The 24,004-nt window shown below is 35.6% G+C and overlaps 1 protein-coding gene across 1 annotated transcript in view; it reads left to right on the forward strand.

Annotated features, from left to right (window-relative positions):
• The first annotated feature begins 518 nt into the window (after nucleotides 1-518).
• Nucleotides 519-24,004, forward strand: part of LOC135208103 (uncharacterized) — a 31,953-nt gene continuing 8,467 nt past the window's right edge. The window contains exons 1-3 of the mRNA XM_064240251.1: nucleotides 519-637; nucleotides 2,963-3,074; nucleotides 5,702-5,851. Coding sequence (XP_064096321.1) covers nucleotides 519-637; nucleotides 2,963-3,074; nucleotides 5,702-5,851 — 381 coding nt within the window. The remainder of the gene's footprint in view (nucleotides 638-2,962; nucleotides 3,075-5,701; nucleotides 5,852-24,004) is intronic.

A 24,004-nucleotide genomic window follows, 5' to 3' on the forward strand; every position in this document is an offset into this window, starting at 1 on the left:
TCTGTTGATGTACTTGTTCACGAGAGGGTTTAAAAGAATTTGCTGACTTTTTCTTATGCAAATGGTAAAAAATCACACGACAGTTGCTGACTGAGTTATATTAGGATTTATGAAATGAGTCCATTGTCTGTATAACCAAAGAATCGTTTGTTTCGAATGTTCCAGAGATATTAGTAGAATGTAGATGAAAAGTTTAGAAGATAATAGATGCTGTAAAAGATGAACGAGGAGGATACAAGGTGTTTTGTTTCTTGAAAGTTTATGACAGCCTAATAACAAAAAGGATGAACCCTATTCATTTGGAACAAGCCCACCACAGGGGCCACTGACTTGAAATTCAAAAAAGCTTCCATAAATATCCTTTAGCTTTTATAATAAGACTAAATAGGTAATATTTCAGGTAATACTCAAGGTAAACTTCCAAACACATCGACCTCCCAGACAAGAAGACACAACAAGTCTTTGAACTTGTCTTTTGAAATATTTTCTCCTGAATCTGCTTGCTAAAAATTTAAGAGATGGAGAGGGAACAAGATGCTTCTCTGGGAGTCTTTGAGATGACGGCATCTCAGCTCCAGATAAAATTGAAGGTCAGCTGCATCGATATGTCGACCAAGCTCAAGATATCAGGAGGATTGTGAATGTTTGTACAATTTGCATTGGGATTCTGATAAAGGAATAAATAAGTAAGTTACTTATTTGACAAATTAATGAAGCAAGAAAGTAAAGCTAACCAAGCAAGTAAGCAAAGTTATCAAAGCAATCAAAACAAGCAAAACAGCAAAGGAAACAAGCAAGTAAAATAAAATAGCAGGGAAGCAATGCAATTAAAGCAAACAAACAAAGAAAGTAAATAAGCAATAGAGCAAGCAAACAAACAATCAAATCAAGGAAGAAAGCAAGCAATGAAAGTTAGCAAAGTAAGCAAGCAAGAAAAAAAGAATTTAAGCCGGCAAGAAAGCAAAGTAAACCAAGCAAACAAACAAACAAGAATAAGCAAGCAAGGCAAGCAGGCAAGCAAGCAAAGCAAGCAAGCAAACAGGCAAGCAACTTTATCAAGCCAGGATGCAAGCAAGCAAGCAAATCCATCAAGCAACAACCAGTATAGCAAGGAAACAAGCAGAGCAACAAGCAAGCAAACAACCAGGATAGCAAGCAAGCAAGCAAAGCAACAAGCAAGCAAATCTATCTAGCCAACAAGCAAAGCAAGCAAAGAACGCAAGACAAGAAATCAATAAAACAAAAAAAAACAAAGAAGCAACCAAATTTATCAATCTAGCAAGCAAAGCAAGCAAGAAGGTAATCAATACAAGCAAAGAAATCTGTCAAACCAGCAAGCATGCAAAGAAGCAAAAAAAACAACCAAAGCAAGCAAAGCAACCAAGCACGCAAAGTAATTAAGCGAAGCAAAGCAAGTAAAGCAGGCAATCAACCAAAGCAAGAAAGCAAGCAAGCTATTTAGCAAGAAATCAAGCAAACAATCAAGTAATTTAGCAAGCAATCTAGCAAACAATCCAACAAACAAGTAATTAAAGTAAGCTAGTAAAGCAAGCAAGCAAAACAAGCAAGCAAAACAAGCAAAACAACGAAAGCAAGACAATCGGGCAAGCAAACAAGCAAATCAAGCAATCAGTGTAGCAAGCAAGCGACACAAGCAAGCAAATCTAACCAAAGTTCCTTCCTCCCAACAAACCAAAACCGGTCAAGATGGACGATGAGTAACAGAGGCAGAGGTTCCAGATGCAGCCTCTCAGAGATGAAGTTTCGGCTGCAGGAAATTTATGGTTAGTTCCATGAATATGCAAATTGCACAGATTCCCTTTATGGCTTACTCGGGGAGTTAAGCCTACAAACTGTTTTGTTGTTTTTCTTGTTCTTGTTGGGGGAGGGTTAGGAAAGGTCTGAGGAAAAGCCTAAATGGTCTGAAAAAGGTGTTTTCGCCTTGAGTTAAAGATACGGGAATTCTAGGATAGGATATTTATGATGTATTTGTTAGAATGAAAATATTAAAAATAAATAATGTGCATGTTGAACAGTACAGGACAATTATTTCTAATAAAATATAGCGTATTTATTTTAATTTTCGTTGGTGAAACAACGCTCTATTTGAGTAAGCAGGAGGTCGGAATCGGATCACGCCTTGTTATATACGTCCTGCCAGCAGATGTGCTGGGTATCGAGAAATTCGAAGAAATATTGTTGATGTCGGCTTCAGAGGCAGGTAAACAGGAAATGAAAACAAGAAAATTCGAGTTTGCAATGTTATTGATCACATGCATAAAATGGCGGTGCAGTTTTACTTTATTTTCCAAAAATGTCATTTCATTACAGCATTCATTAGCAAAAATTCAGATATTTCACTTGTCGCTCTGCAAACTCATGAACGAAGATTTCTTGATTATTTTTTTTTTCCTTTATTTTAATAAGTGGTCTCTCTCTCTGTCATTCCTATTGCCTTCTGAGAGAAATAAGGCAGAAGAAAAATAAACAACAATAAATGAGCGTCGCTTTCCGGCAACTCCATCGTGAGTCTCCTTTATCACCCCTTTTAGGAAACACTTTTATCTCATGTTTTTAACTCGCCAAGATGAAGAGGCAGGAAATTGTCCTGTGAATAATTGCTTCCAGTTTGCTCTCTCTTAACTACTAAGACATTTTACATCATAATAGTTGGATAAAATTCGTGTCAATTCCAGTATTTAATGGTTATCAGAATCTTATTTTTATACTAAATTCCTTTTCAGTATTCATAGAGTAATATTAGCAAATAAGATGGAGTTAAAATTAGTTTCACTAACTACAATATTGACTAATATAAATTAATGTATTCATAAGTGTTCATGTAAACCAGAAACATTGTTTTAATACTAGTATAATTAAACTTAGTGTGAGAAAGCTTTCAGAATTCCACTTTCCATCTTTCAGAAACTCGATTCTCAATTCAGTTGCATTTTTCCCTCAGAGAAGCGAAGCTCAATATCTCTTCCGTGTGGAGAACAGGGGACCATTTCAATTCCTGCATTCACATTCGACAACAACAAATATTTGACGAGAGACTCAAGTGGAAAGAAATCGTACTCAGATTATACACCAGTACTTGAACACTGAAATTGTAACCTAGATTAGCAATGAACATATTTACATTTAAAAAATGATACAAAAATAACTTGAAATCGTTCTGTAAGTGAATAATTACGTGCCCTAACTACTCCCAGTTTACCTGAGACTCGAGAGATAAACAATTCATTAAAAGTAAAGAGAAGTTATTAACTCTGACGGAGAGACTTGGGAAGGGGGTGGGTGTTGGGAGGCGGATGGGGGAAAGCAAACACTCCCTTCTTCATCTTGGAGGAGGTCCATCATGTTCCTCAGCCCCTGACTTTGTTGAAGAGGATTATAAATTAAACAGAAAATTCATAATCCTGTATTTGTGAAGGAAGCTTAAACACGACCCAGAGGAGACAAGGATATGAGAACAATCATCTCTGGATTACCTTTCTAATCACCTTTCCTGTTCAGGTGAAAGTGAAAAGTAATACTTTCGCATGGTTAATTAGTCATCGCAATTTTCCATTATTCCCGAATAAATAAACTCTGACGCCTTGTAGTAATTCAATATAATTCTCATTTGAATATTCAAGAGTGATTTGTTCGTAACTGCTAAACATAAATTGTAAAGTAAGAATATTTTCTTCCATGATATTTACCATTACCATTTCCATCGCTCCCATAAATCCCATAATGGAACGTCCCATTTCCCGTCAGCCTCCTTCCGGTTCAGTCCAAAGTGAAACTGAATCTGTTTTGGTTCTAAATCAAAGAAAAGGAATTCTGGTTGATGCTGCGTCAGAAATACACGGGAGCTGCCATAACAAAATAGATGGAATTATTTTTATTCATGTAATTTAAATGCAATTCAAGTGGATGGAGTTGGAAAGGAAATGTAATTCATTACTCAGGAAAAATATCGCTGTCATATATCCGCCATAAGGGTTCAGAGCAGAGCTGATGGTAAGAACATAGGTAGGGGTCAGGGCAGAGGTGAGGGCAATGGGAAGGGCAAAGGCAAGGGTAAAAGGGTAGTGGGTGAGGGGGAAGAGCAAGGGGGGAAGGATCAGGGCGGAAGGAAGGGGACTGAAGGATACCCCAGTCTCCCTCCTTCGAAGTGACATTTACTCCAGGACCTCGTTCGTTTAAAGATGCCCCCCCCCCCACCCCCCCTCTCTCTCTCTCTCTCTCTCTCTCTCTCTCTCTCTCTCTCTCTCTGAGCTGCAAAAATGTTTCCCAGTAAATGAAATTTATAGCCTGGGGAAAGGAGCCTTGTCACTTTCGCCTGGGAAAAGTTCGCTTTTTCTCTGCACTCAAGGACGTGCCAATAGTGTCTTGCTTGTTAAACTTTAAACGCTCTCTCTCTCTCTCTCTCTCTCTCTCTCTCTCTCTCTCTCTCTCTCGAATTATTTATTTTTCTGTTAACTGTTTCACTGTGACCGTCTCCTTATGTTCAAGGTCGTGCTTAATGTATGTTTGTGTTTGTGACTCATTGCAATAATAATATATTCAATAATATAAGTTCGTCCTTTGTTGCTCAAATGATAATAACAATTATCGCTCTTTCATCGGATTTTATTTGTATACCATTAGAATCATGTCATCACATTCGATATCGTATTGAATTAGAGTTCAAATACTGAAACTTTCATTCAACCGTATTTTTTACCACAACACAAAAAAACAAACGCCAATAATGTGAAATATCAATTCATTCATAAAAATGTATTAATTCATATCAAAGGCAAATGGTACAGAATTCAATGTCAACTGGCTTTCACAAATCATTTCGTTCTGATGTAGCGACATTTTGCATCATTCGGGGAGTATAAACAAAATATTTATCCATAAATGATCATTTTTCACCTTAATCCTAATTTAGTGACAGCGGGACTTTGCTCACTGCGATTTGAATATAATAATAAATGCATTTGTACATCAATTCTGATCAAATAATCATAATCAATGGATAAATTTCAATACAAAGGCTCAGTGGACTAAGGCTTAAATACATTATCAAGTATTTTGATCAGTTTCTAATATATATTCATTATTAGATGTGTTTCTTTTTGTTAGCCGTTATCAGAGATGTTTTTTTTTTTTCAACTCGATTAACAAACCCATTTCGCTTCTTGTTTCTATATTTCGTAATCAAGTTATTCTGTTCTTCTCTGACTCCCCTGACTGCGTTAGTTCAATAAAAGACACGAAGTAACTTCATAAAAATTGATGCGAACTTTATCTATGAATGTATATGTATGTATCTATGTATATAACATGTATATACATAAACAAAATTGTCACTTACCTCACATGCTATTGAGGGCAAGAAAGGCATATTGTATAGATATTTCCAGGGCTATCCATAATGACGTGGCTAGGAATAATGATTATATAATTATTCCCTGGTGATATTCCAAGCGATTCCCAATATGTCGGAATAAATTATATATTCTTCACAGTTTGAAAATCATTTCGATCCAGAAAAATTGGGAGAGTTTTTATATATTTCCTTGTGAGCCCTGGAAATTCTCATTGAAATGGAGGCCTCTCTCATTACATGGATTTCGATATAACTTACATTTTAATCACATTAATTTATTGTCTCATTGCATGTAAATAAATCACAATACTAATTTCCATTTTGGCTCAGAATGTAACTCTCAGTCCTCCAGCAGCAGCAGAACCTGTCAGACTCCCACCGGATCTGCAGTTTCTCTTCCCTGTCCCAATCAGTCGTGTATCACCTGCAAAACATCAGTCATCCACAGTCCATATCCCCACCTCTGGATCTACATCCTTGGTCTGCTGCGTTTCTCCAATCATAATGACATTAGACGATATTGGAGGCACTTTTACAGCAAACCAGTCACTCTCCCGTCTACATTTTCTAACACCCACTTTGCTTGTTACATACATAACTTTTAACCACATTTGCATTTCATCTTCAATACCATACACGCTTAACAGCATCCTTATTGTCTCTCTATTTACTTTATCATCAGATTTTATCAGTAGTGAATTTAAAGCATAAAGCTTTTTCTTTTATTCTTTCTCACACCTACTCTCATAGTCAAAACCAGTCATTCTCCAGCATTCAAGCAGAGTGCTTAGTAGTCAACGTACTTCTTGTTTGTGTCATAACTTTTAACCATATTTATTGCCCCTTTGTAGATTCATCGTGAAGTTTATTTGTCTAAACTTATTATAGTATATCTGTTTCTCTAAAGCAATTGATTCATACCATCTCCAAAGCTTTTTTCCTCAATTAGATTCTTGCCACACACCTCAATCAAGAGAAAAGTCTAAAACCTCATCCTCATAAAGAACAGCCCGAAGGTAGAATAAACACAACATTGAAGTTGGTCAAAGAATGGAAAGCTGACATCATGAGGCTTTCTTTCTTCGTTGTTGTTCCTTCATTGGGTATATTTCCGCTGTTTATTGTGGTCCTTGGAATAAGCACGACTCCAAATTACCTTCGGATAACCACCGTTATTCCTTTCGCATTTTATTCCTTTTATCTTTTATTCCTTTCGCCTTTTGCTTCGTCGTGATATGTTTTGGGTTTGTTATAGATGCAGGGATGAGTGATATATATCAGGTCCTTTTGCCCTTGTGTTTAGTTTCCTATGAATATACGTAGTAATTGCTAGTCTCTAGAATCGCTTATAGGCTCCATTGTATGTATCTGTATATGTATATATATATATATATAGATATATATATATATATATATACATACTACATACATACATACATACATACATACATATATATATACATATATATATGTCATGTATGTATGTGTATGTATGTATGTATGTATATATATATATATATATATATATATAGATATAGATATATATATATACATATATATATATATACATATCTATATACTCATATATATGTGTGTGTTTGTATGTGCGTGTTATTTTTCCATTCATCATGAATCTGATGTTCTTGAAGAGTTAAAAGAGGTGATTACACCGACTCCTTCGCCTTATCCTAAACATCACTGAAAAAATCATAGCATCCATTTTTTTTATTCTTAGCCCCCGCCCCGATCAGCATCCATTAAAGAATGCATAATATTCCCTCAGAGACCTCCTTCAGATGAAAAACAAATGGATAATGAAAAAAACGACTGATCAAGATATTCTTAATAATGTGCTCTCGTCCCACTGAATCATTTATATATTATATATAAGAATTTTTCTCTTTTGTATCTTGGAAACTGTCGTAATAAAATCCTTTTTGGGCAACTTTACTTATTTCTTGGAAGATATTGCGTCATGTTTTAAAAATCTTTTCCTGGAGAGCTTTCAATAATCTTTACCTGTTTCCTTCCTTTGAGGGTTTGGGAGTGGTCGATGTGGTGTTTATGTTTATTTCTTAATTACGAAAATAATACAGCATCGGATTTCAATAATATATCTATCATCGATTAGCTTATATATTTAGTTATTACAAATGAGGGAAATCGAATTGAAGAAAGCTTACCGCTTCCGAATAGTAACGATTTGTACGCTGTAGAATCTGAACGTCTTAACTATTTTCCAAGAAATAAATCACTTATAAAAAATATTAGAAGGTTCTGATGGGAAATTTAACCTTAAATATCTTTGCTAGTCTCTCTCAACTTCCTTAAGCCTGCAACTTGTGGTACGAACTTCCTCACGAATGTCAATAAAAAAGAAAAAAAAACTGCCACATTCTTTCTGATGCGAAGAACGATCCTGTTGGTGTCTCCTTGAGCAGATTTTTCTTTTAACTTTTATGAAGACTTTTCCCGATTATTTTCGGAGCAGCGTCGACATTTTCTTTTTCTTTTTCCATGGAGGTTAGAACAAGTTTTGGTGTTAGACCAGAAAGGACCTCCTGGGAAAAGGAGGTTTTAGTCTTTGAAGGAAACTATTTACTGAGAAACCGATAGTTTTTTTTATTATTATTTTCTGGTCCTCTTAAAAATTTATACATACAGTGTGTGTTTCTGTGTGTGTGTGCTTTATTTTGTAGATAGATATCGATATTGAGCTATTGTCCCATTGTCCCTGTAAGGGAGTAGTGCTGTCAGTGCACCTCACACGGTGCACTGTAGGCATTACTTAAGGTTCTATTCAGCATGCCTTCAGCTCCTAGCTGCAATTCCTTTCACGCCTTTTACTGCACCTCCGTTCATATTCTCTTTCTTCCATTTTACTTTCCTCAACCCTCTACTAACAATTGATTAATAGTGCAGCTGCTTTGAGGTTTTCCTCCTGTTACACCTTCAAACCTACCTACTCTCAATTTCCCTTTCAGTGCTGAATGACCTCGTAGGTCCCAACGATTGGCCTTTGGCCTAAATACTATATACCATTCCATTCCTACAGCTCCTCTGACAATTGTTTAAAAGATTCCTAAAAGTTTCTTTTTACCGACACCAAACCTTGAATTGCAAATAATATAGAGAGAGTAATGACCAAAATAATATGTGTAGAGGAAAAGGAGGCAGTTAGTGGAATGGTGAAATAGTTATTTAGATGTTTTTAATGAATTAAGGAAAGGAGAGGAAAGAGAGCAGATGTTTATAGGACACCATAAGAGTAGATTAAAAGGGAAGATATACTACCATTGATATCCATAGCAGACCTCGAACACATCGAATATCCATATGTATGAAAAGCATAAAATGGAAAGAAACTGAACTCATGACAAAATTGAAAATATTAATTTACCTAACTAAATCTGCTAAATCATTATGTTTTCTACAAATGTGTTGAAATATTCTTAAAACAATCATCGAATACACATTCATACATTTGCTTCAGTTTGATGTTAAATCTGGCATTTCTCTCTAGACCCATTAATGGCCACCAGGCCACCAAAACTTTGAACCCAGACTTCCATTAGTAAATTAATGACCTCCATTCAGTGAATGTATAGTGAATGATAATATCTATAAATAGCATAAAAATATCATTTATATATTAGTTATTCGTGGATGAATTACATAGCTATGACGAGATGAGAAGGGAAATACGAGTATGATTACAGCCATATTGGAGTTGTCATTTCCCTTCTTCGTGTCGAACTTCGGTGGAGAAAAGGCAAATGTAAATATAACCAAATTTCAAAACGAACTTTCATTCACTCATTTGCAAAATTACGATTCTACGTTATGGTACAACACCACTTATATTGAATCGAAAGAAAGCGAATACACGATTCTAAGCAGAAATACAGAAGCTCGTCTTAATTCCATGTACTTACTTAACGATTAATAGTCAATTAAATGAAAGTTTAATAAGTAAGAGTTTGAAAACAACCAGACTGAGGAAGGAAGTGACTGGAGAGGAAGTGACTGTTGTTAATTGGGCGGAATGCAAATGGTGGGTTCGTTCACGGGTAATTAGAGGGTGTTTGCTTTTGCTTGGGAAGAGAAAATCTCTCTCTCTCTCTCTCTCTCTCTCTCTCTCTCTCTGTTATCCCAGTATTATCCACCACTTCTACCGAATTATCCACCACTACCACTTCTACCTTTTCATGTGACTTGTTTTCCTCATAGAAATGAAAATGTTTCGATTTTTGGAAACTTATCATGATTCTTGGAGTTTTTGGAAATAATCTGTAGAAATATGAGGCTATTATGAATGACCTTTAATGAAAGCATAGGCATATAATTGACTGTGTTATGTCAGTTTTGATAATGTTAGTTTCGCCATTCATAATAATTGAAGCCCGGAGATTTCATCTTAAATGGCATTTCTAGCGAATCCTTTAATGCTCGCTGTCTTGTCCCTTAAGGCAAAGTAAGGGGGGAGGAAGGGGGAAGGGAGTTGGGCGTCCATTGGGCGTTTGACTTCTCCCTTTGTGTAGGGTTTACCTTTGTTTGTTCCCCGTCCATTACACGACACATAAACAAACGCTTCATTCTGCTCCCTCTGATTCCTCGGGACTTTTTATTTCTCCTCCCCCTGTCTTTGTTGCTTTCCTTCATTCGGCTAATTTGAAACAAAGAGATAGAGAGAGAGAAAACGCTCCATCAAAAGCCATTCGAGAGAATAGAAATGAATGTCTGAGTATCATTAGGAAGTGAATCTCGAACACTTAGAGAAATATTCTGGAATAAAAACGGTATATAGTTTACTGTCTTTCTTTGATGCTAAAATCAACGGTAATATATAGCATTGTTGTGTCTGTTTTCAACTAAACTAATATCTTATCAATATTGACCATCAAACAGAGACTTTTACTTATTTGGTAAAAGCCAATTCTGTCATAAATGAGGGTTGGCACAACAATACTTTCGCACATTCCCAACCTGGCTTTTATAGAAAACCCCTGTTACTTTGCTTTATTCGCCTTTTATATATATATATATATATATATATATATATATATATATATATATATATATATATATATATATATATATACGCCAAAAATCAAATAAAAAGGAGGAGGAGGAGAAATAGGGGCCACTTCAATATTGAGTATGTTCTTTAGAGGAGTCAGTTTCCTACCCAATCCCGTCTCCCGAAATTTGTGCTCAGTCGCCTCTATCGTTTATGCGCTATATATATATATATATATATATATATATACTATATATATATATATATATATATATATATATATATATATATATATATATATATATATAATATAATAATATAATATATATATATATATATGGAGATATATAGATATATATATATATCTATATATATATATATATATATATATATATATATACATATATATTATATATATTATAAATAAATTGTTTGTAAAAGGAAAAAGAAAGAACTTTCGAACACCTGAATTGAGGAGGAGCACCGTTCAGTGGTTCGAAAGTCTTTGGTTTTATCTCTTGCAATTAAGACGTTCATTGATATCACTGAGGATTTTTTTAAGTAACATGGAGCAATTTAACCCCGACATTATGAATTTCTTAGCAGGACGCGAATCATTGTTGTCTGGGACAAAACCGAAACCGCTATCATTCGAGTGATCATATCGGGCGCAATTTAAAGCAGCCATAATATCTGGACTCAATAATTCCATTAGAAGCAGTTTCTACAAATTGCCTCAACAGGTGAGGAACCTTTGCGGTAATTACTGATTTTGGAATGGAGCGTTGGGAGGGCTGTTTTGATACTGTGATCATGCTTGTTAACTTTGGCTGATATAAGAACAAATAACTTTGTATATTTTCTCGAGTCTCCATCGGCTTTGTATTTTTGTTCCAACAGAAAACCTTTTTCAAATTCCTCACACTGAAGCTTGGATAAGAAGTCTTCGTCTCTCAGGGACACAATGATCCGTAAGCACCTTCCGAGTTGGAAATGGACTGCTGCCAAAATTCGAAATCCCTTCAACTTATCAAAGAAGTCCAGACGATGATACTGACTTTCAATATTCAGGGAAATATGGATGAATGAATGAAAATTTTCGGATAATATGGATGTATTCAGGAATACCTATCGGACTACATGAATGAAATCAGGAGCAGTTTTCGAAAAATATGAATGAATTTAGTAGTAGCTTTACAGATGACTTTTCCTGTCAACAGAATGTCACTTTAATTTCAAGTCAGTGTCTTTACAGAAATCAATTAATTTTTTCAAGGAATTCTCTCACTAAAGGAACAAACATACCAAGATGCCTGTTGTAATGAACTTTGAACAATATTCTGTGAAATTCTCTCATAAAAGCATTCACGTACTTTTATCGTTACATTGCCTCCAACTTAAAAAAAATAAAAAAAAAAAAAAAAAAAAAAAAAAAAACCAGCAGTATCTTGTTGGTGTGATGTTTTAGGAGGTCAGTAAAGACACCGACTCTCTCCCACGTCCGAGGACCACAAGAGGAAAGTTTTCCCAAATAAACTTTTATGGCGGAGTTTTTGTAAGGACGAATTTGCAGAAGACCTCCGGGAATTGTAGGCATTACTTAAGGGTCTTTGCAGCATCCCTTCGGCCCCTAGCTGCAACCTCTTTCATTCATTTTACTGTACCTCTGTCCATATTCTCTTTCTTCCATCTTGATAGCCAATCTCTCGTAACAATTGCTTCATAGTGCAACTGCGAGGTTTTTCTCCTGTTACGCCTTTCATATCTTTTGAGTGTGAATTTCCGTTTCAGCGCTGAATGACCTCACAGGTCCCAGCGCCTGACCTTCGGCCTAAATTCCGTATTCTATTCAACGCCATGCAACAGCATCAGCAGAAAATGGAAAATGGGAAAGACCAAACAGACATGAAATAATTCTCAGACTCGAGGATTTTGCTCACTAAGAAATTACCATTTCATTTTTAAACTTCATTCATGAACTGTGACCTTCCAGACCAGCAAAAAAAAAAAAAAAAAAAAAAAGACAGTTCCCCTGTGGCTTTGTCGGAATAATTATTCTGGTTCTGCTTCGTCATTTGCTGTTGTGAAGGAAACGAAATGAATGTTTTTAGAATGAAATTAAATAGTTTGTAACTGGTAAAATTTATTCTCATCAAGCGAGATGCAATGCATTCCCACCACTTACACAAATCCTCCTTGCATGTAAAATAATTTACTTACATTTTTATCTATTATTACTTTTTATATATTTTTCTTTGTCAAGAAGTGATCTCTTCTTTCTGCATTCCCTTGTATACTCTGTTGCTTCTTTCTAATGATCGCCACATTCTTTGAAGGCTTGAATTTCAAGTCGGTGGCCCTTTTGGTGGGCTTGTTCCATACGAATAGGGTTCTTCATCTTTGAATAATAATAATAATAATAATAATAATAAGAATAATAATAATAATAATATTAAGGTGATACTCAAGTCAAAACTCAACGCCGGAAATATGATAAAAACCATAAACACATGGGCAGTGCCAGTAGTAATCAGATACAGCGCAGGAATAGTGGAATAAGGACGAAGGCAGACTCCGCAGCATAGATCAGAAAAAACCAGGAAACATATGACAATACACAAAGCACTACACCCAAGAGCAAATACGGACAGACTATACATAACACGAAAGGAAGGATGGGAGAGGACTTACTAAGTTTAGAGGACTGCGTCAACATCGAGAACAGAGCACTGGGGCAATATCTGAAACAGTGAAGACGAGTGGCTAAAGAGTGCATGGAAGAAAGGACTAATAAAAGTAGACGAAGACCCAGAAATATACAGAGACAGGAGAATAACACAAGAACAGAGGTCTGGCACAACAAACCAATGCACGGACTAAAGAACTAGCCAGTGATGACACATGGCAATGGCTACAGAGGTGAGAGCTAAAGAAGGAAACTGAAGGAATGATAACAGCGGCACAAGATCAGGCCCTAAGAACCAGATATGTTCAAAGAACGATAGACGGAAATAACATCTCTCCCATATGTAGGAAGTGCAATATGAAAAATGAAACCATAAACCACATAGCAAGCGAATGCCCGGCACTTGCACAGAACCAGTACAAAAAGAGGCATGATTCAGTGGCAAAGCCCTCCACTGGAGCCTGTGTAAGAAACATCAGCTACCTTGCAGTAATAAGTGGTACGAGCACCAACCAGAGGGAGTGATAGAAAACGATAAGACAAAGATCCTCTGGGACTATGGTATAGAACGGATAGGGTGATACGTGCAAATAGACCAGACGTGACGTTGATTGACAAAGTCAAGAAGAAATATCAGAGACAGGAGAATGACAGACAGAACAGAGGACTGGCACAACAAACCAATGCACGGACAATACATGAGACAGACTAAAGAACTAGCCAGTGATGACACATGGCATGGCTACAGAGGGGAGAGCTAAAGAAGGAAACTGAAGGAATGATAACAGCGGCACAGATCAGGCCCTAAGAACCAGATATATTCAAAGAACGATAGACGGAAATAACATCTCTCCCATATGTAGGAAGTGCAATATGAAAAATGAAACCATAAACCACATAGCAAGCGAATGCCCGGCACTTGCACAGAACCAGTACAAAAAGAGGCATGATTCAGTGGCAAAAGCCCTCCACTGGAGCCTGTGCAAGAACATCAACTACCTTGCAGTAATAAGTGGTACGAGCACCAAACCTGAGGGAGTGATAGAAAACGATCAGGCAAAGATCCTCTGGGACTATGGTATCAGAACGGATAGGGTGATATGTGCAAATAGACCAGACGTGACGTTGATTGACAAAGTCAAGAAGAAAAAGTATCACTCATTGATATCGCAATACCATGGGACACCAGAGAAAGAGAGGGAAAAAATGGATAAGTATCAAGATCTGAAAATAGAAATAAGAAGAATATGGGATATGCCAGTGGAAATCGTACCCATAATCATAGGAGCACTAGGCACGATCCCAAGATCCTGAAAAGGAATCTAGAAAAACTAGATGCTGAAGTAGCTCCAGGACTCATGCAGAAGAGTGTGATCCTAGAAACAGCGCACATAGTAAGAAAAGTGATGGACTCCTAAGGAGGCAGATGCAACCGGAACCCCACACTATAACTACCACCCAGTCGAATTGGAGGACTGTGATAGAGCAAAAAAAAAAAAAAAAAAAAAAAAAAAAAAAAATAATAATAATAATAATAATAATAATAATAATAATAATCAAGATCTTTTCAGCTATATTCTTTATTTAGTTTTTTGTTCTAAGTGATAAATGAGAATTATTCATAAAGAAAATGCTTTTTTTTGATATTGTTGTGTAATATTCATTCATATATATTCAATATTCAAAAGAGCAGTGATACAATAAGGTAAAAAATATGGTAGGCGTATGAACTTTTCACAGGCATATGGAACAATCCTTTGACATAAAAGATAATTGAGCTATTGTCATGCAAAATATTCGGAGAGGGTTGGGATCCGCTTTCTTCTTAGTTTAGAGAAATATCTAAAGTGCACAGTTGGTCTAGAACCTGAAAAATGTCTGTTCATTATATGCCATAAAATCCTAGATTACTTAAGCAATTTCCATCTCTATGTAATGCACACTTTTATTAAGGTTCGTGTGTATCTCTCCCTCTTTTAATTGTTCGTCTTCCTCCTGAATTGACGTCCAGGCTCTGTGACTCCCCAGACAGCAACTGTGCTTCCCTAATTAGCCGTTTCCCCTTTACAAGATTACCCTGCTCAGTTTAATTCATGGCTGTCTTATGTAATTAGTGTGTGTATACATATGTTAACGGATAGATATTAATCTCGTTATTTATTTGGTAAACGTAGAACCCCGAGTGTCAGGCAAACCGACACACAATCTCTCTCTCTCTCTCTCTCTCTCTCTTCAAGCGACCAACGGCTCGCGACCTCTCTCTCTCTCTCTCTCTCTCTCTCTCTCTCTCTCTCTCTCTCTCTCTCGGCAACTCCTCCCTCTCTCGCAATCTCTCTCTCTCCCCACCTCTTTCTCTCCATTTTAACAGGTAATCAAAATGAGAGTCAAGTTATATAAAAAATAACTATTTATTTAATAATGGAAAGATAATAATCCAAGTCTCACTGACTAACTTAACTCAGTTAACACCCCACATTAAAATGTCTAAAACAGTAATTTGTCACACCAATTGTCTCTCCCATCGGGACTCTGTCCCCCTAGGACTCACAGAAGCTCGACCATGCTAAATTGCTAGCTCCCGCCTAGCAAATAGTCAAACAAAAGAGCTCATACATATAAGAAAACATTGGCCGGCTCAAAATAAAATATAAGTAATAACTGCACGTCTCTGGCATCATAAAGTAAAGTCTAACCACGCTTCATCTCAAATAACACTAGAATTTCCTCTCATTTTGGATTCTTGAATATCCCTCTTTGTCTGCAACTTCCAGAACAGACTGTAGCTAACTGTAGGACGACAGAATGCCTCCCTCACTGTGGAAGGCTTCTAACGATTTCTGTAGACGAAAAAAACGCTGTATAACTCTGCAGACCCGCGGAAACTCTCTTAATCCACTCTTGATAAACGACAGCAATCTCTGCACGGCTGGTGGACGTCTTGCTAGCGTCAGGAAACGACTTTTTGGTGTCTTAGTATGTCAGTCAAGTCATCGTCAATCAAAAAAGAATTAACCCCAGACATACTACTTCTATCAAACAATGATCTCAAAACGTCAGAAATACTAACTGAGCGTCTCCCAATTAACCCCACTTAATATGACCATCAAATCACAAGTCATTATCACAACTCGCAAAGAAAAAAAAAATATCAAGTTCTCCAACTCAATTCTCCAAACTCACACATCAGCACACACAATCCAAAACTCACAGCAACTCACGGACTTTTGCACTCACATTCCAAACTCGAATGTTCTCATAAGTAAAAAAAAAAGAAAGAAAAAAAAAGATAATGAACCCAAAAGGAAAAAAAAATCACGTAACAAGCCCGGACCCAAAAATGTTCTCTCAAGCTCTGATATTACAGCAACTCACAAAATCAGCAAAAAATCTCCCAATGTTTTAATAGCAAAAACCCTTACTGCTCATTTAATTAATTACAATGAGACTTAATGTCAAACTCCCATTTATATAAATCTCAACCCCGATAAATTACATCTCCCGTCCCCAAAAAAAAATGCTATTTAAGCTCAATCCCCAATTACATCTCTGTAGGAAAAAGGAAAAGGAAGAAAAATAAAAAAAAGATAAATCACAAGTAAACTTCCCCATCACGAAAAACACATATATGCATAATATGCATAACCCCCCCGTTTTTCCCTAAGAAATGCCCCATGTACTATAGTTACGAAATTTTTCGACATCGCAACACGACACGGCCAGAAAACAAACTCTCACACATGCGCTTTCGTGAGATGCTATTGTCAACATTTCCAAATATTGCAAAAACTCTGAGCGATCACCGCTAAAGGAAAAGGAACCAGCACAGCGCTTGCCAGCAGAAAATCCACCTGCGGACGTGTGCTCAACTGCGGCACAAAAAAAATGTCTAGTCAGACACGCAAGTTGGAAACTCACGATTCTAAGAAAACGGTCTAACTGAAATCACTTAAGCACATTCCAATAAATTAACTCCAGGATATGACTAAGCTTGCTCAAAGATTGTCTCGTAAACGTATTCTCTCACATGTCACTGCCCAATTATATAAAAATCAAATTATCACTTATTCGGGATAAAAAAAAACTACGATAAACTCATAATGCTGCAATTATATGCCTCCAAAAATAATATCTCCATATAGGACCACAATGCAGTAATTCCACTCACCTCCAAATAGTCACGAAACCAAAAAGAAAGAACCACAGAAATCTTCTCTTGACTCGAAAAAAAACAAAACTCCCATAACCACAATAAAAGGGTCACCGCCAAGATCAATTCCACCTACATATATATATTCCACCATATTAATAATAAAACCACTCTGGTGATAAAAATATTTCCTCCATTTGGTTAATAACCATCCCCCACACCATATTCCCCTTATTATCCAATACCCCACATGTTAATAAAAAAAACCACCACTCCAGGAATAAAAAATATTCACATCTGTTTCGGCAAATAAAAAAATATACCTCTACTATTTCACCAATAATTCCATGTGGAATAAAACAAGGCTTCAAAAAAAATATATCTCCAAGCGGGAATATCAAAAATGAAATCCCATCTCCAAAAAAATGTGCACTCAAAGAATCTAACTCACACACTCACAAATATTGCCCCATATAATCTCCTCAAAAATGTGTCTCCATTTGCAACAAAGATGGCTGCAAATAATTGAACTAAACATAGCTCTCACCACCATTGGCAAATATCAAATGGCCAAAAATATCTCCAATATATTACATCTCAAATTATAACTCCAAAATAATATACCTCCAATTATATCTCCAAAATAATATATATCCAATTCTCTAGAGAATAACTCAATGTTATAGTCAAAAACTATAAACTCTCTCTGTTAGCATACTGCTGAAAAACAAAAAAGGCAAAAACTCGGCAAATCAGTTTCCGCACAGGTAGCAGAATCTCAAACCCCAGAGCACTCCAATATCAGGAACCATGCAAAACAATGCAAAACCTACATTGACAACAAAGATTGGTCATACTACCAAACCACAAGATTTAACAATCCTTGAGTCGTTGTTTATAAAACAACTCGTACCATCGTTAAAACACCCATACATCTGCGAGTCAACTGTATTTAGCATAAGTTCGTACTGTGGTGGTTTCCTTCCATTTAGTTCCTTGCTGTCTCACTCTAGGTTGGTTGTGTTTTTATTTTTATTTATTTCATTTTTTACTCTAATGTATTTTAAATGACCTTTTAGACTATACTTTTAACTTTTTTATGTTTTTATCTTTTCTTATGTGCAGCCCAGAAGATGTAATTCTGTTAATGATTACGGAGACGTCGGCAAAATAATAAAAAAAGAGCCTAGTGATGTGTGGTTTTCGTCCGTCTTCCTCTGATTATATATTATATATATAATATATATATATATATATATATATATATATATATATATATATATATATATATATATGATATTGATATTGATATTGATATTGATATTGATATTGATATTGATATTGATATTGATATTGATAGTTGATATTGATATTGATATTGATATTGATATTGATATTGATATTGATATTGATATTTATATTTATATTTATATATATATATTTTATATTTATATTTATATTTATATTTATATTTATATTTATATTTATATATATATATATATATATATATATATATATATATATATATATATATATATATATATATATATATATATATATATATATATATTATATATATATATAGATATATATATATATATATATATATTATACATTACATAACTTGAATTTGTTTTTCCATTTCAAGACTCATGCTACAATGGACATTTTTTAACTACTATGTTTATATCATCATCTGCGGAAAGGTGAATTCAAAAAGGTTAAATAGAAACCGTAAGATCTCTGAGTAAGAATAATACCACTCCCAAAAACCCACTTGTTTATCAGAGAGAGTCTGTCTGTGGCCTGCATGCAATCACAGGGAAATGGAATCGATCAAAAATTGCAGATATAAACAAACATATAAAAAGAATCTGTTTATCTAAGTAGATAATTTGTTTAAATTTATATCGGTGATCAGTGGAAGGGCGAAACGCGTTCAGATGTCATGAATGGTTTGTTCGGTGTTACCCATCGCTTGTTATTTGTATCATTTTAGTATTAATATTCATGAGTCTCATGTCAGGTATGGAAATGTTCCAACCGGAGGATATCATCCAAAATGCTGACAGATTATAGCAACTGTAAATGTTACTGCATCCGGTGGATGACTTCACATTTCACACTGTTTATTAAACTGCAAGGGTCGTTTGACCATGTAGTAATGGAATATATGTAAATATCACCGCTTGATACCATCCAGTTTCAGTGATGGTCCTGTTACCAATAGGTATAATGCTTATATATTATATTTTATATATATATATATATATATATATATATATATATATATATATATATATATATATATATAACCATACTATATATCTGAATGTATAAACGATTTACTTAATGGTGCATAAAAATTCCTCATTAGCATTCTGGTTTCGGGGGAGAGTGAACTTATGTTTTGTGTATATTAATTATCTGATTGCAAATGCGTTTAATAAGTTTCAGATTAATGGTATGTTAAAAAAGCTGGGGAAATTTAATGAAGAGGCAGGTGTATTTATACTTATATATTCAAATACAAAATGAGTAAGGGAGATATAATCTTGTAAGACTGGAATATTATGGCAGTGTTTACCACAAAATGATATATAAATTTTAAGTTTAGTTTAGGACACCACACAAAATGATTTCATGTTATGGAAGGTTAAATGTTGAAATCTGATATATTAAGCGTGATTTCATTAACGCTTTATAATTTAAAAGTCAGGTAAAATTCCTTTGTGAAATAGATACCATTGTAGGTCGTATGAAGAATAATTATTATAACAGTCATGTTATCTCTGTATGAGTATTCGAAAAAGGAGAATTGTCAACGCAGGCAGTTTCTGTTTCAAAAACCGAACAGAAATCATGAATGACGCTGAGGTAGGGGTTTCATCTTCTGAATAATAATAATAATAATAATAATAATAATAATAATAATAATAATAATAATAATAATAATAAAAATCTTATTTTTGGTACAGTGGCAGAGTATCTCCTGGTCAGAACTGGGAAGTAACAGTTATGCCCTGCTGAAGGCTTGGCAGATTCCCACTGCTGTTTGCGACGATGAATGGTTTTCATTTGCTTTCGAACAAAGATTTTTCATTGCAATAAGTGTTAAAAGAAATTTCTGAAATAAAAATAGAAAAAATACAGAGTTTTACTGTTGATACAATCACGTCTGTTCCTTTAAATGTGCAGTATTTAATATCTAGCTTATTGGTCATAAAGGCTTGTTCAATATTCGTGTGGTTTATTATTATTGATTTTTTTTTTTTTTCCTCTATCACAGTCCTCCAATTCGACTGGGTGGTATTTATAGTGTGGGGTTCCGGTTTGCATCCTGCCTCCTTAGGAGTCCATCACTTTTCTTACTATGTGCACCGTTTCTAAGATCACACTCTTCTGCATGAGTCCTGGAGCTACTTCAGCCTCTAGTTTTTCTAGATTCCTTTTCAGGGGTCTTGGGATCGTGCCTAGTGCTCCTATAATTATGGTACAATTTCCACTGGCATATCCCATATTCCTTCTTATTTCTATTTTCAGATCTTGATACTTATCCATTTTTTCCCTTTTTTCCCTCTCTTTCTCTTCAACTCTGGTGTCCCATGGTATTGCGACATCAATGAGTGATACTGTTTCTTCTTGACTTGCTCTCAACGTCACGTCTGGTGTATTTGCACGTATCACCCTATCTGTTTTTTCTGATACCATAGTCCCAAAGGATCTTTGCCTGATCGTTTTCTATCAATCCCTCAGGTTGGTGCTCGTACCACTTATTACTGCAAGGTAGCTGATGTTTCTTGCACAGGCTCCAGTGGAGGGCTTTTGTCACTGAATCATGCCTCTTTTTATACTGGTTCTGTGCAAGTGCCGGGCATTCGCTTGCTATGTGGTTCATGGTTTCATTGTTCGTATTGCACTTCCTACATATGGAGAGATGTTATTTCGTATATCGTTCTTTGAAATATATCTGGTTCTTAGGGCCTGATCTGTGCCTGCTGTTATCATTCCTTCAGTTTCTTTCTTTAGCTCTCCCCTCTGTAGCCATTGCCATGTGACATCGCTGGCTAGTTCTTTAGTCTGTCTCATGTATTGTCCGTGCATTGGTTTTGTTGTGCCAGTCCTCTGTTCTGTTTGTCATTCTCCTGTCTCTGTATATTTCTGGTTCTTCGTCTACTTTTATTAGTCCTTCTTCCCATGCACTCTTTAGCCACTCGTCTTCACTGGTTTTCAGATATTGGCCCAGTGCTCTGATTTCGATGTTGACGCAGTCCTCTATACTTAGTAGTCCTCTCCCTCCTTCCTTTCGTGTTATGTATAGTCTGTCCGTATTTGCTCTTGGGTTTAGTGCTTTGTGTATTGTCATATGTTTCCTGTTTTTCTGATCTATGCTGCGGAGTCTGCCTTCGTCCATTCCACTATCCTGCGCTGTATCTGATAACTGGCAACTGCCCATGTGTTTATGGGTTTTATCATATTTCCGGCGTTGAGTTTTGACTTGAGTATCGCCTCGAGTCTCTGCATATAATTCTTTCCTGATCGTATCGTTCATCTGTTGGTGTTATATCCCCTCCTTCCATATTCCCAGGTATTTGTATCCAGTCTCATCTATGTGTTTGATGTTGCTCCCATCCAGTAGCTTATCCCTTCAGTTCTCGTTACTTTGCTTTTTGTATGTTGACTAAGGCGCATTTTTCTATTCCATTTTTCTATTATTATTATTTTTATTGTACTTAGGAAGCAGACCCTCTCTCAAGCATACTTTATTAAAAGTAATGGCTACTTCAGCAGCGTTACACTTGAGAGAGATTCTTCTCTATTTGCGAATAGCGGCTTTTTTGGTGCTACTTAAACGGCTAGTAGAGCGCCTATAGAGGTCATGGTAAAATTCAGGGTCAAAATAGGTGTATATATTTGAATTTTACAGATAAACTATGATACCATAGTCATTCAAAGTCATTAACGATTTTCTCTCTCTCTTCTCTCTTTCTCTCTCTCTCTTTCTTAAAGCGAGCTTTCGTCTGGAGCTGCCAGACATCCCCGGGCTGGGAAGCTCCTCATCCAGCAAATAAAACCTACACTGAATACGACGCAGGAAGAATTTTCTCCTCCCTACAAGTATGAGAAGACCTGCCACCAACAATGACACCACCGATGAAAACAAGACTCACCGCCACCAGCCAATAGGAGACAAGCATGGGGCAGACCCCCTGCTGTCAACCACTTTCTTCGAACCGATGGTTGCGTTGCAGTGTGTATGTGTGTGCGTGTGTGTGTGGCATCTTCTCTAAAAGAGCTCCAACCAGAATCTCAACCATTTTACGCACCAACCATACTCCTATTAGTCCCAAAATCCAGGAACATCCTCCATCTCCATGGTTTCGTCGAAATAAATGATGAAAAGGAGAAGGAATATTGTCGGGTCTCAAAAATCCATTAACACACAAAATAGATTGTTTTCTGCTGACTGTTCATATCTCTCTCTCTCTCTCTCTCTCTCTCTCTCTCTCCAAATCCATTCATCTTCTCCCCTTCAATATTATTTTTTTAAATTTTCCATTAAAAAAACAAGAGACTTTTGACTTTCTTCTTCCATTCGCAGAATCACCAAACTGAATCCTTTGTAGTTGAGATTTAAAAAAAGATACAAAAGACCGACAATTATAAACAGGAGAGAGAGAGAGAGAGAGAGAGAGAGAGAGAGAGAGAGAGAGAGCACCAGCGCTAATGGCAAGTGATTAGACTTCCAAAGAGATCAAGGTAATGACCGATTGTGTCTTTTCATTTCCACAGGAGATCATTTTATATCAGATATTCCTTTTATTGTTTTAATGGCGACCACCTTCTTCCTTCCTTCCTTCCCTTCTTTCTTTCTTTGTATTTCATTTCATTTGTCTTTGTCATGATTCCTCTTCTCGCGGTAAAGACGACTGGGATTTCCACATTTTAACTTTTTTCGACTTTCAGTTTTTATTTGTTAAACTCTCCACCTCAGGTCAGGTACACTGTAGAAATTACTGAAGGCGATTTGCTGCGTCTCCTAGTAACCTGTTGCACCCACTTTGTAGCCTTTTATTATTATTATTTTTTTCTTCTAAAGGGTCCACCACTAATACAAAGTGTAAAAAGTCCGTGTATAATTTTGAAGACTTTACAGAAAGCTTTCGAACCCTTCCCTGGATACATCTTCAGTCCAGGGAAGGGTTCGAAAGCTTTCTGTAAAGTCTTGAAAATTATACACGGAATCTTTACACTTTGTATTATTGTGAACCCTTTAGAAAATTATATATACTCTCGTGATAGAGAGTTTTTCCCTACCATTATTTATTATTATTATTATTATATTATTATTATTATTATTATTATTATTATTATTTATTATTATTATTATATTACTTGGCACTATATTCATTGGGAAGTTTTCTGTTCGGTAAATACACCTGCTCGTAATTGGGGGCAGATATAACACTTTCTCTAACATCTGTTATTCTTCTTATGTATGCATTTGTGTATTCATGTATTACTTTCACAAACACACACGCACACAATATATATATACATATATATATATATATATATATATATATATATATATATATATATATATATATATATATATATATATTTGCAACAGAAAGTAAGTGCAAATTCTTAAAAGTATCATGATAAAAGATGTATTTTATCTTAGCTTTAGATATAAACTTTTAGGAAAGGTATATCGAATTGGGATTTGCATTCTATTTGAGTAAGAAAGAGAGAGAGAGAGAGAGAGAGAGAGAG

The sequence above is a fragment of the Macrobrachium nipponense genome, chromosome 34, assembly GCF_015104395.2.
Source record: "Macrobrachium nipponense isolate FS-2020 chromosome 34, ASM1510439v2, whole genome shotgun sequence".
Taxonomy (NCBI): domain Eukaryota; kingdom Metazoa; phylum Arthropoda; class Malacostraca; order Decapoda; family Palaemonidae; genus Macrobrachium; species Macrobrachium nipponense.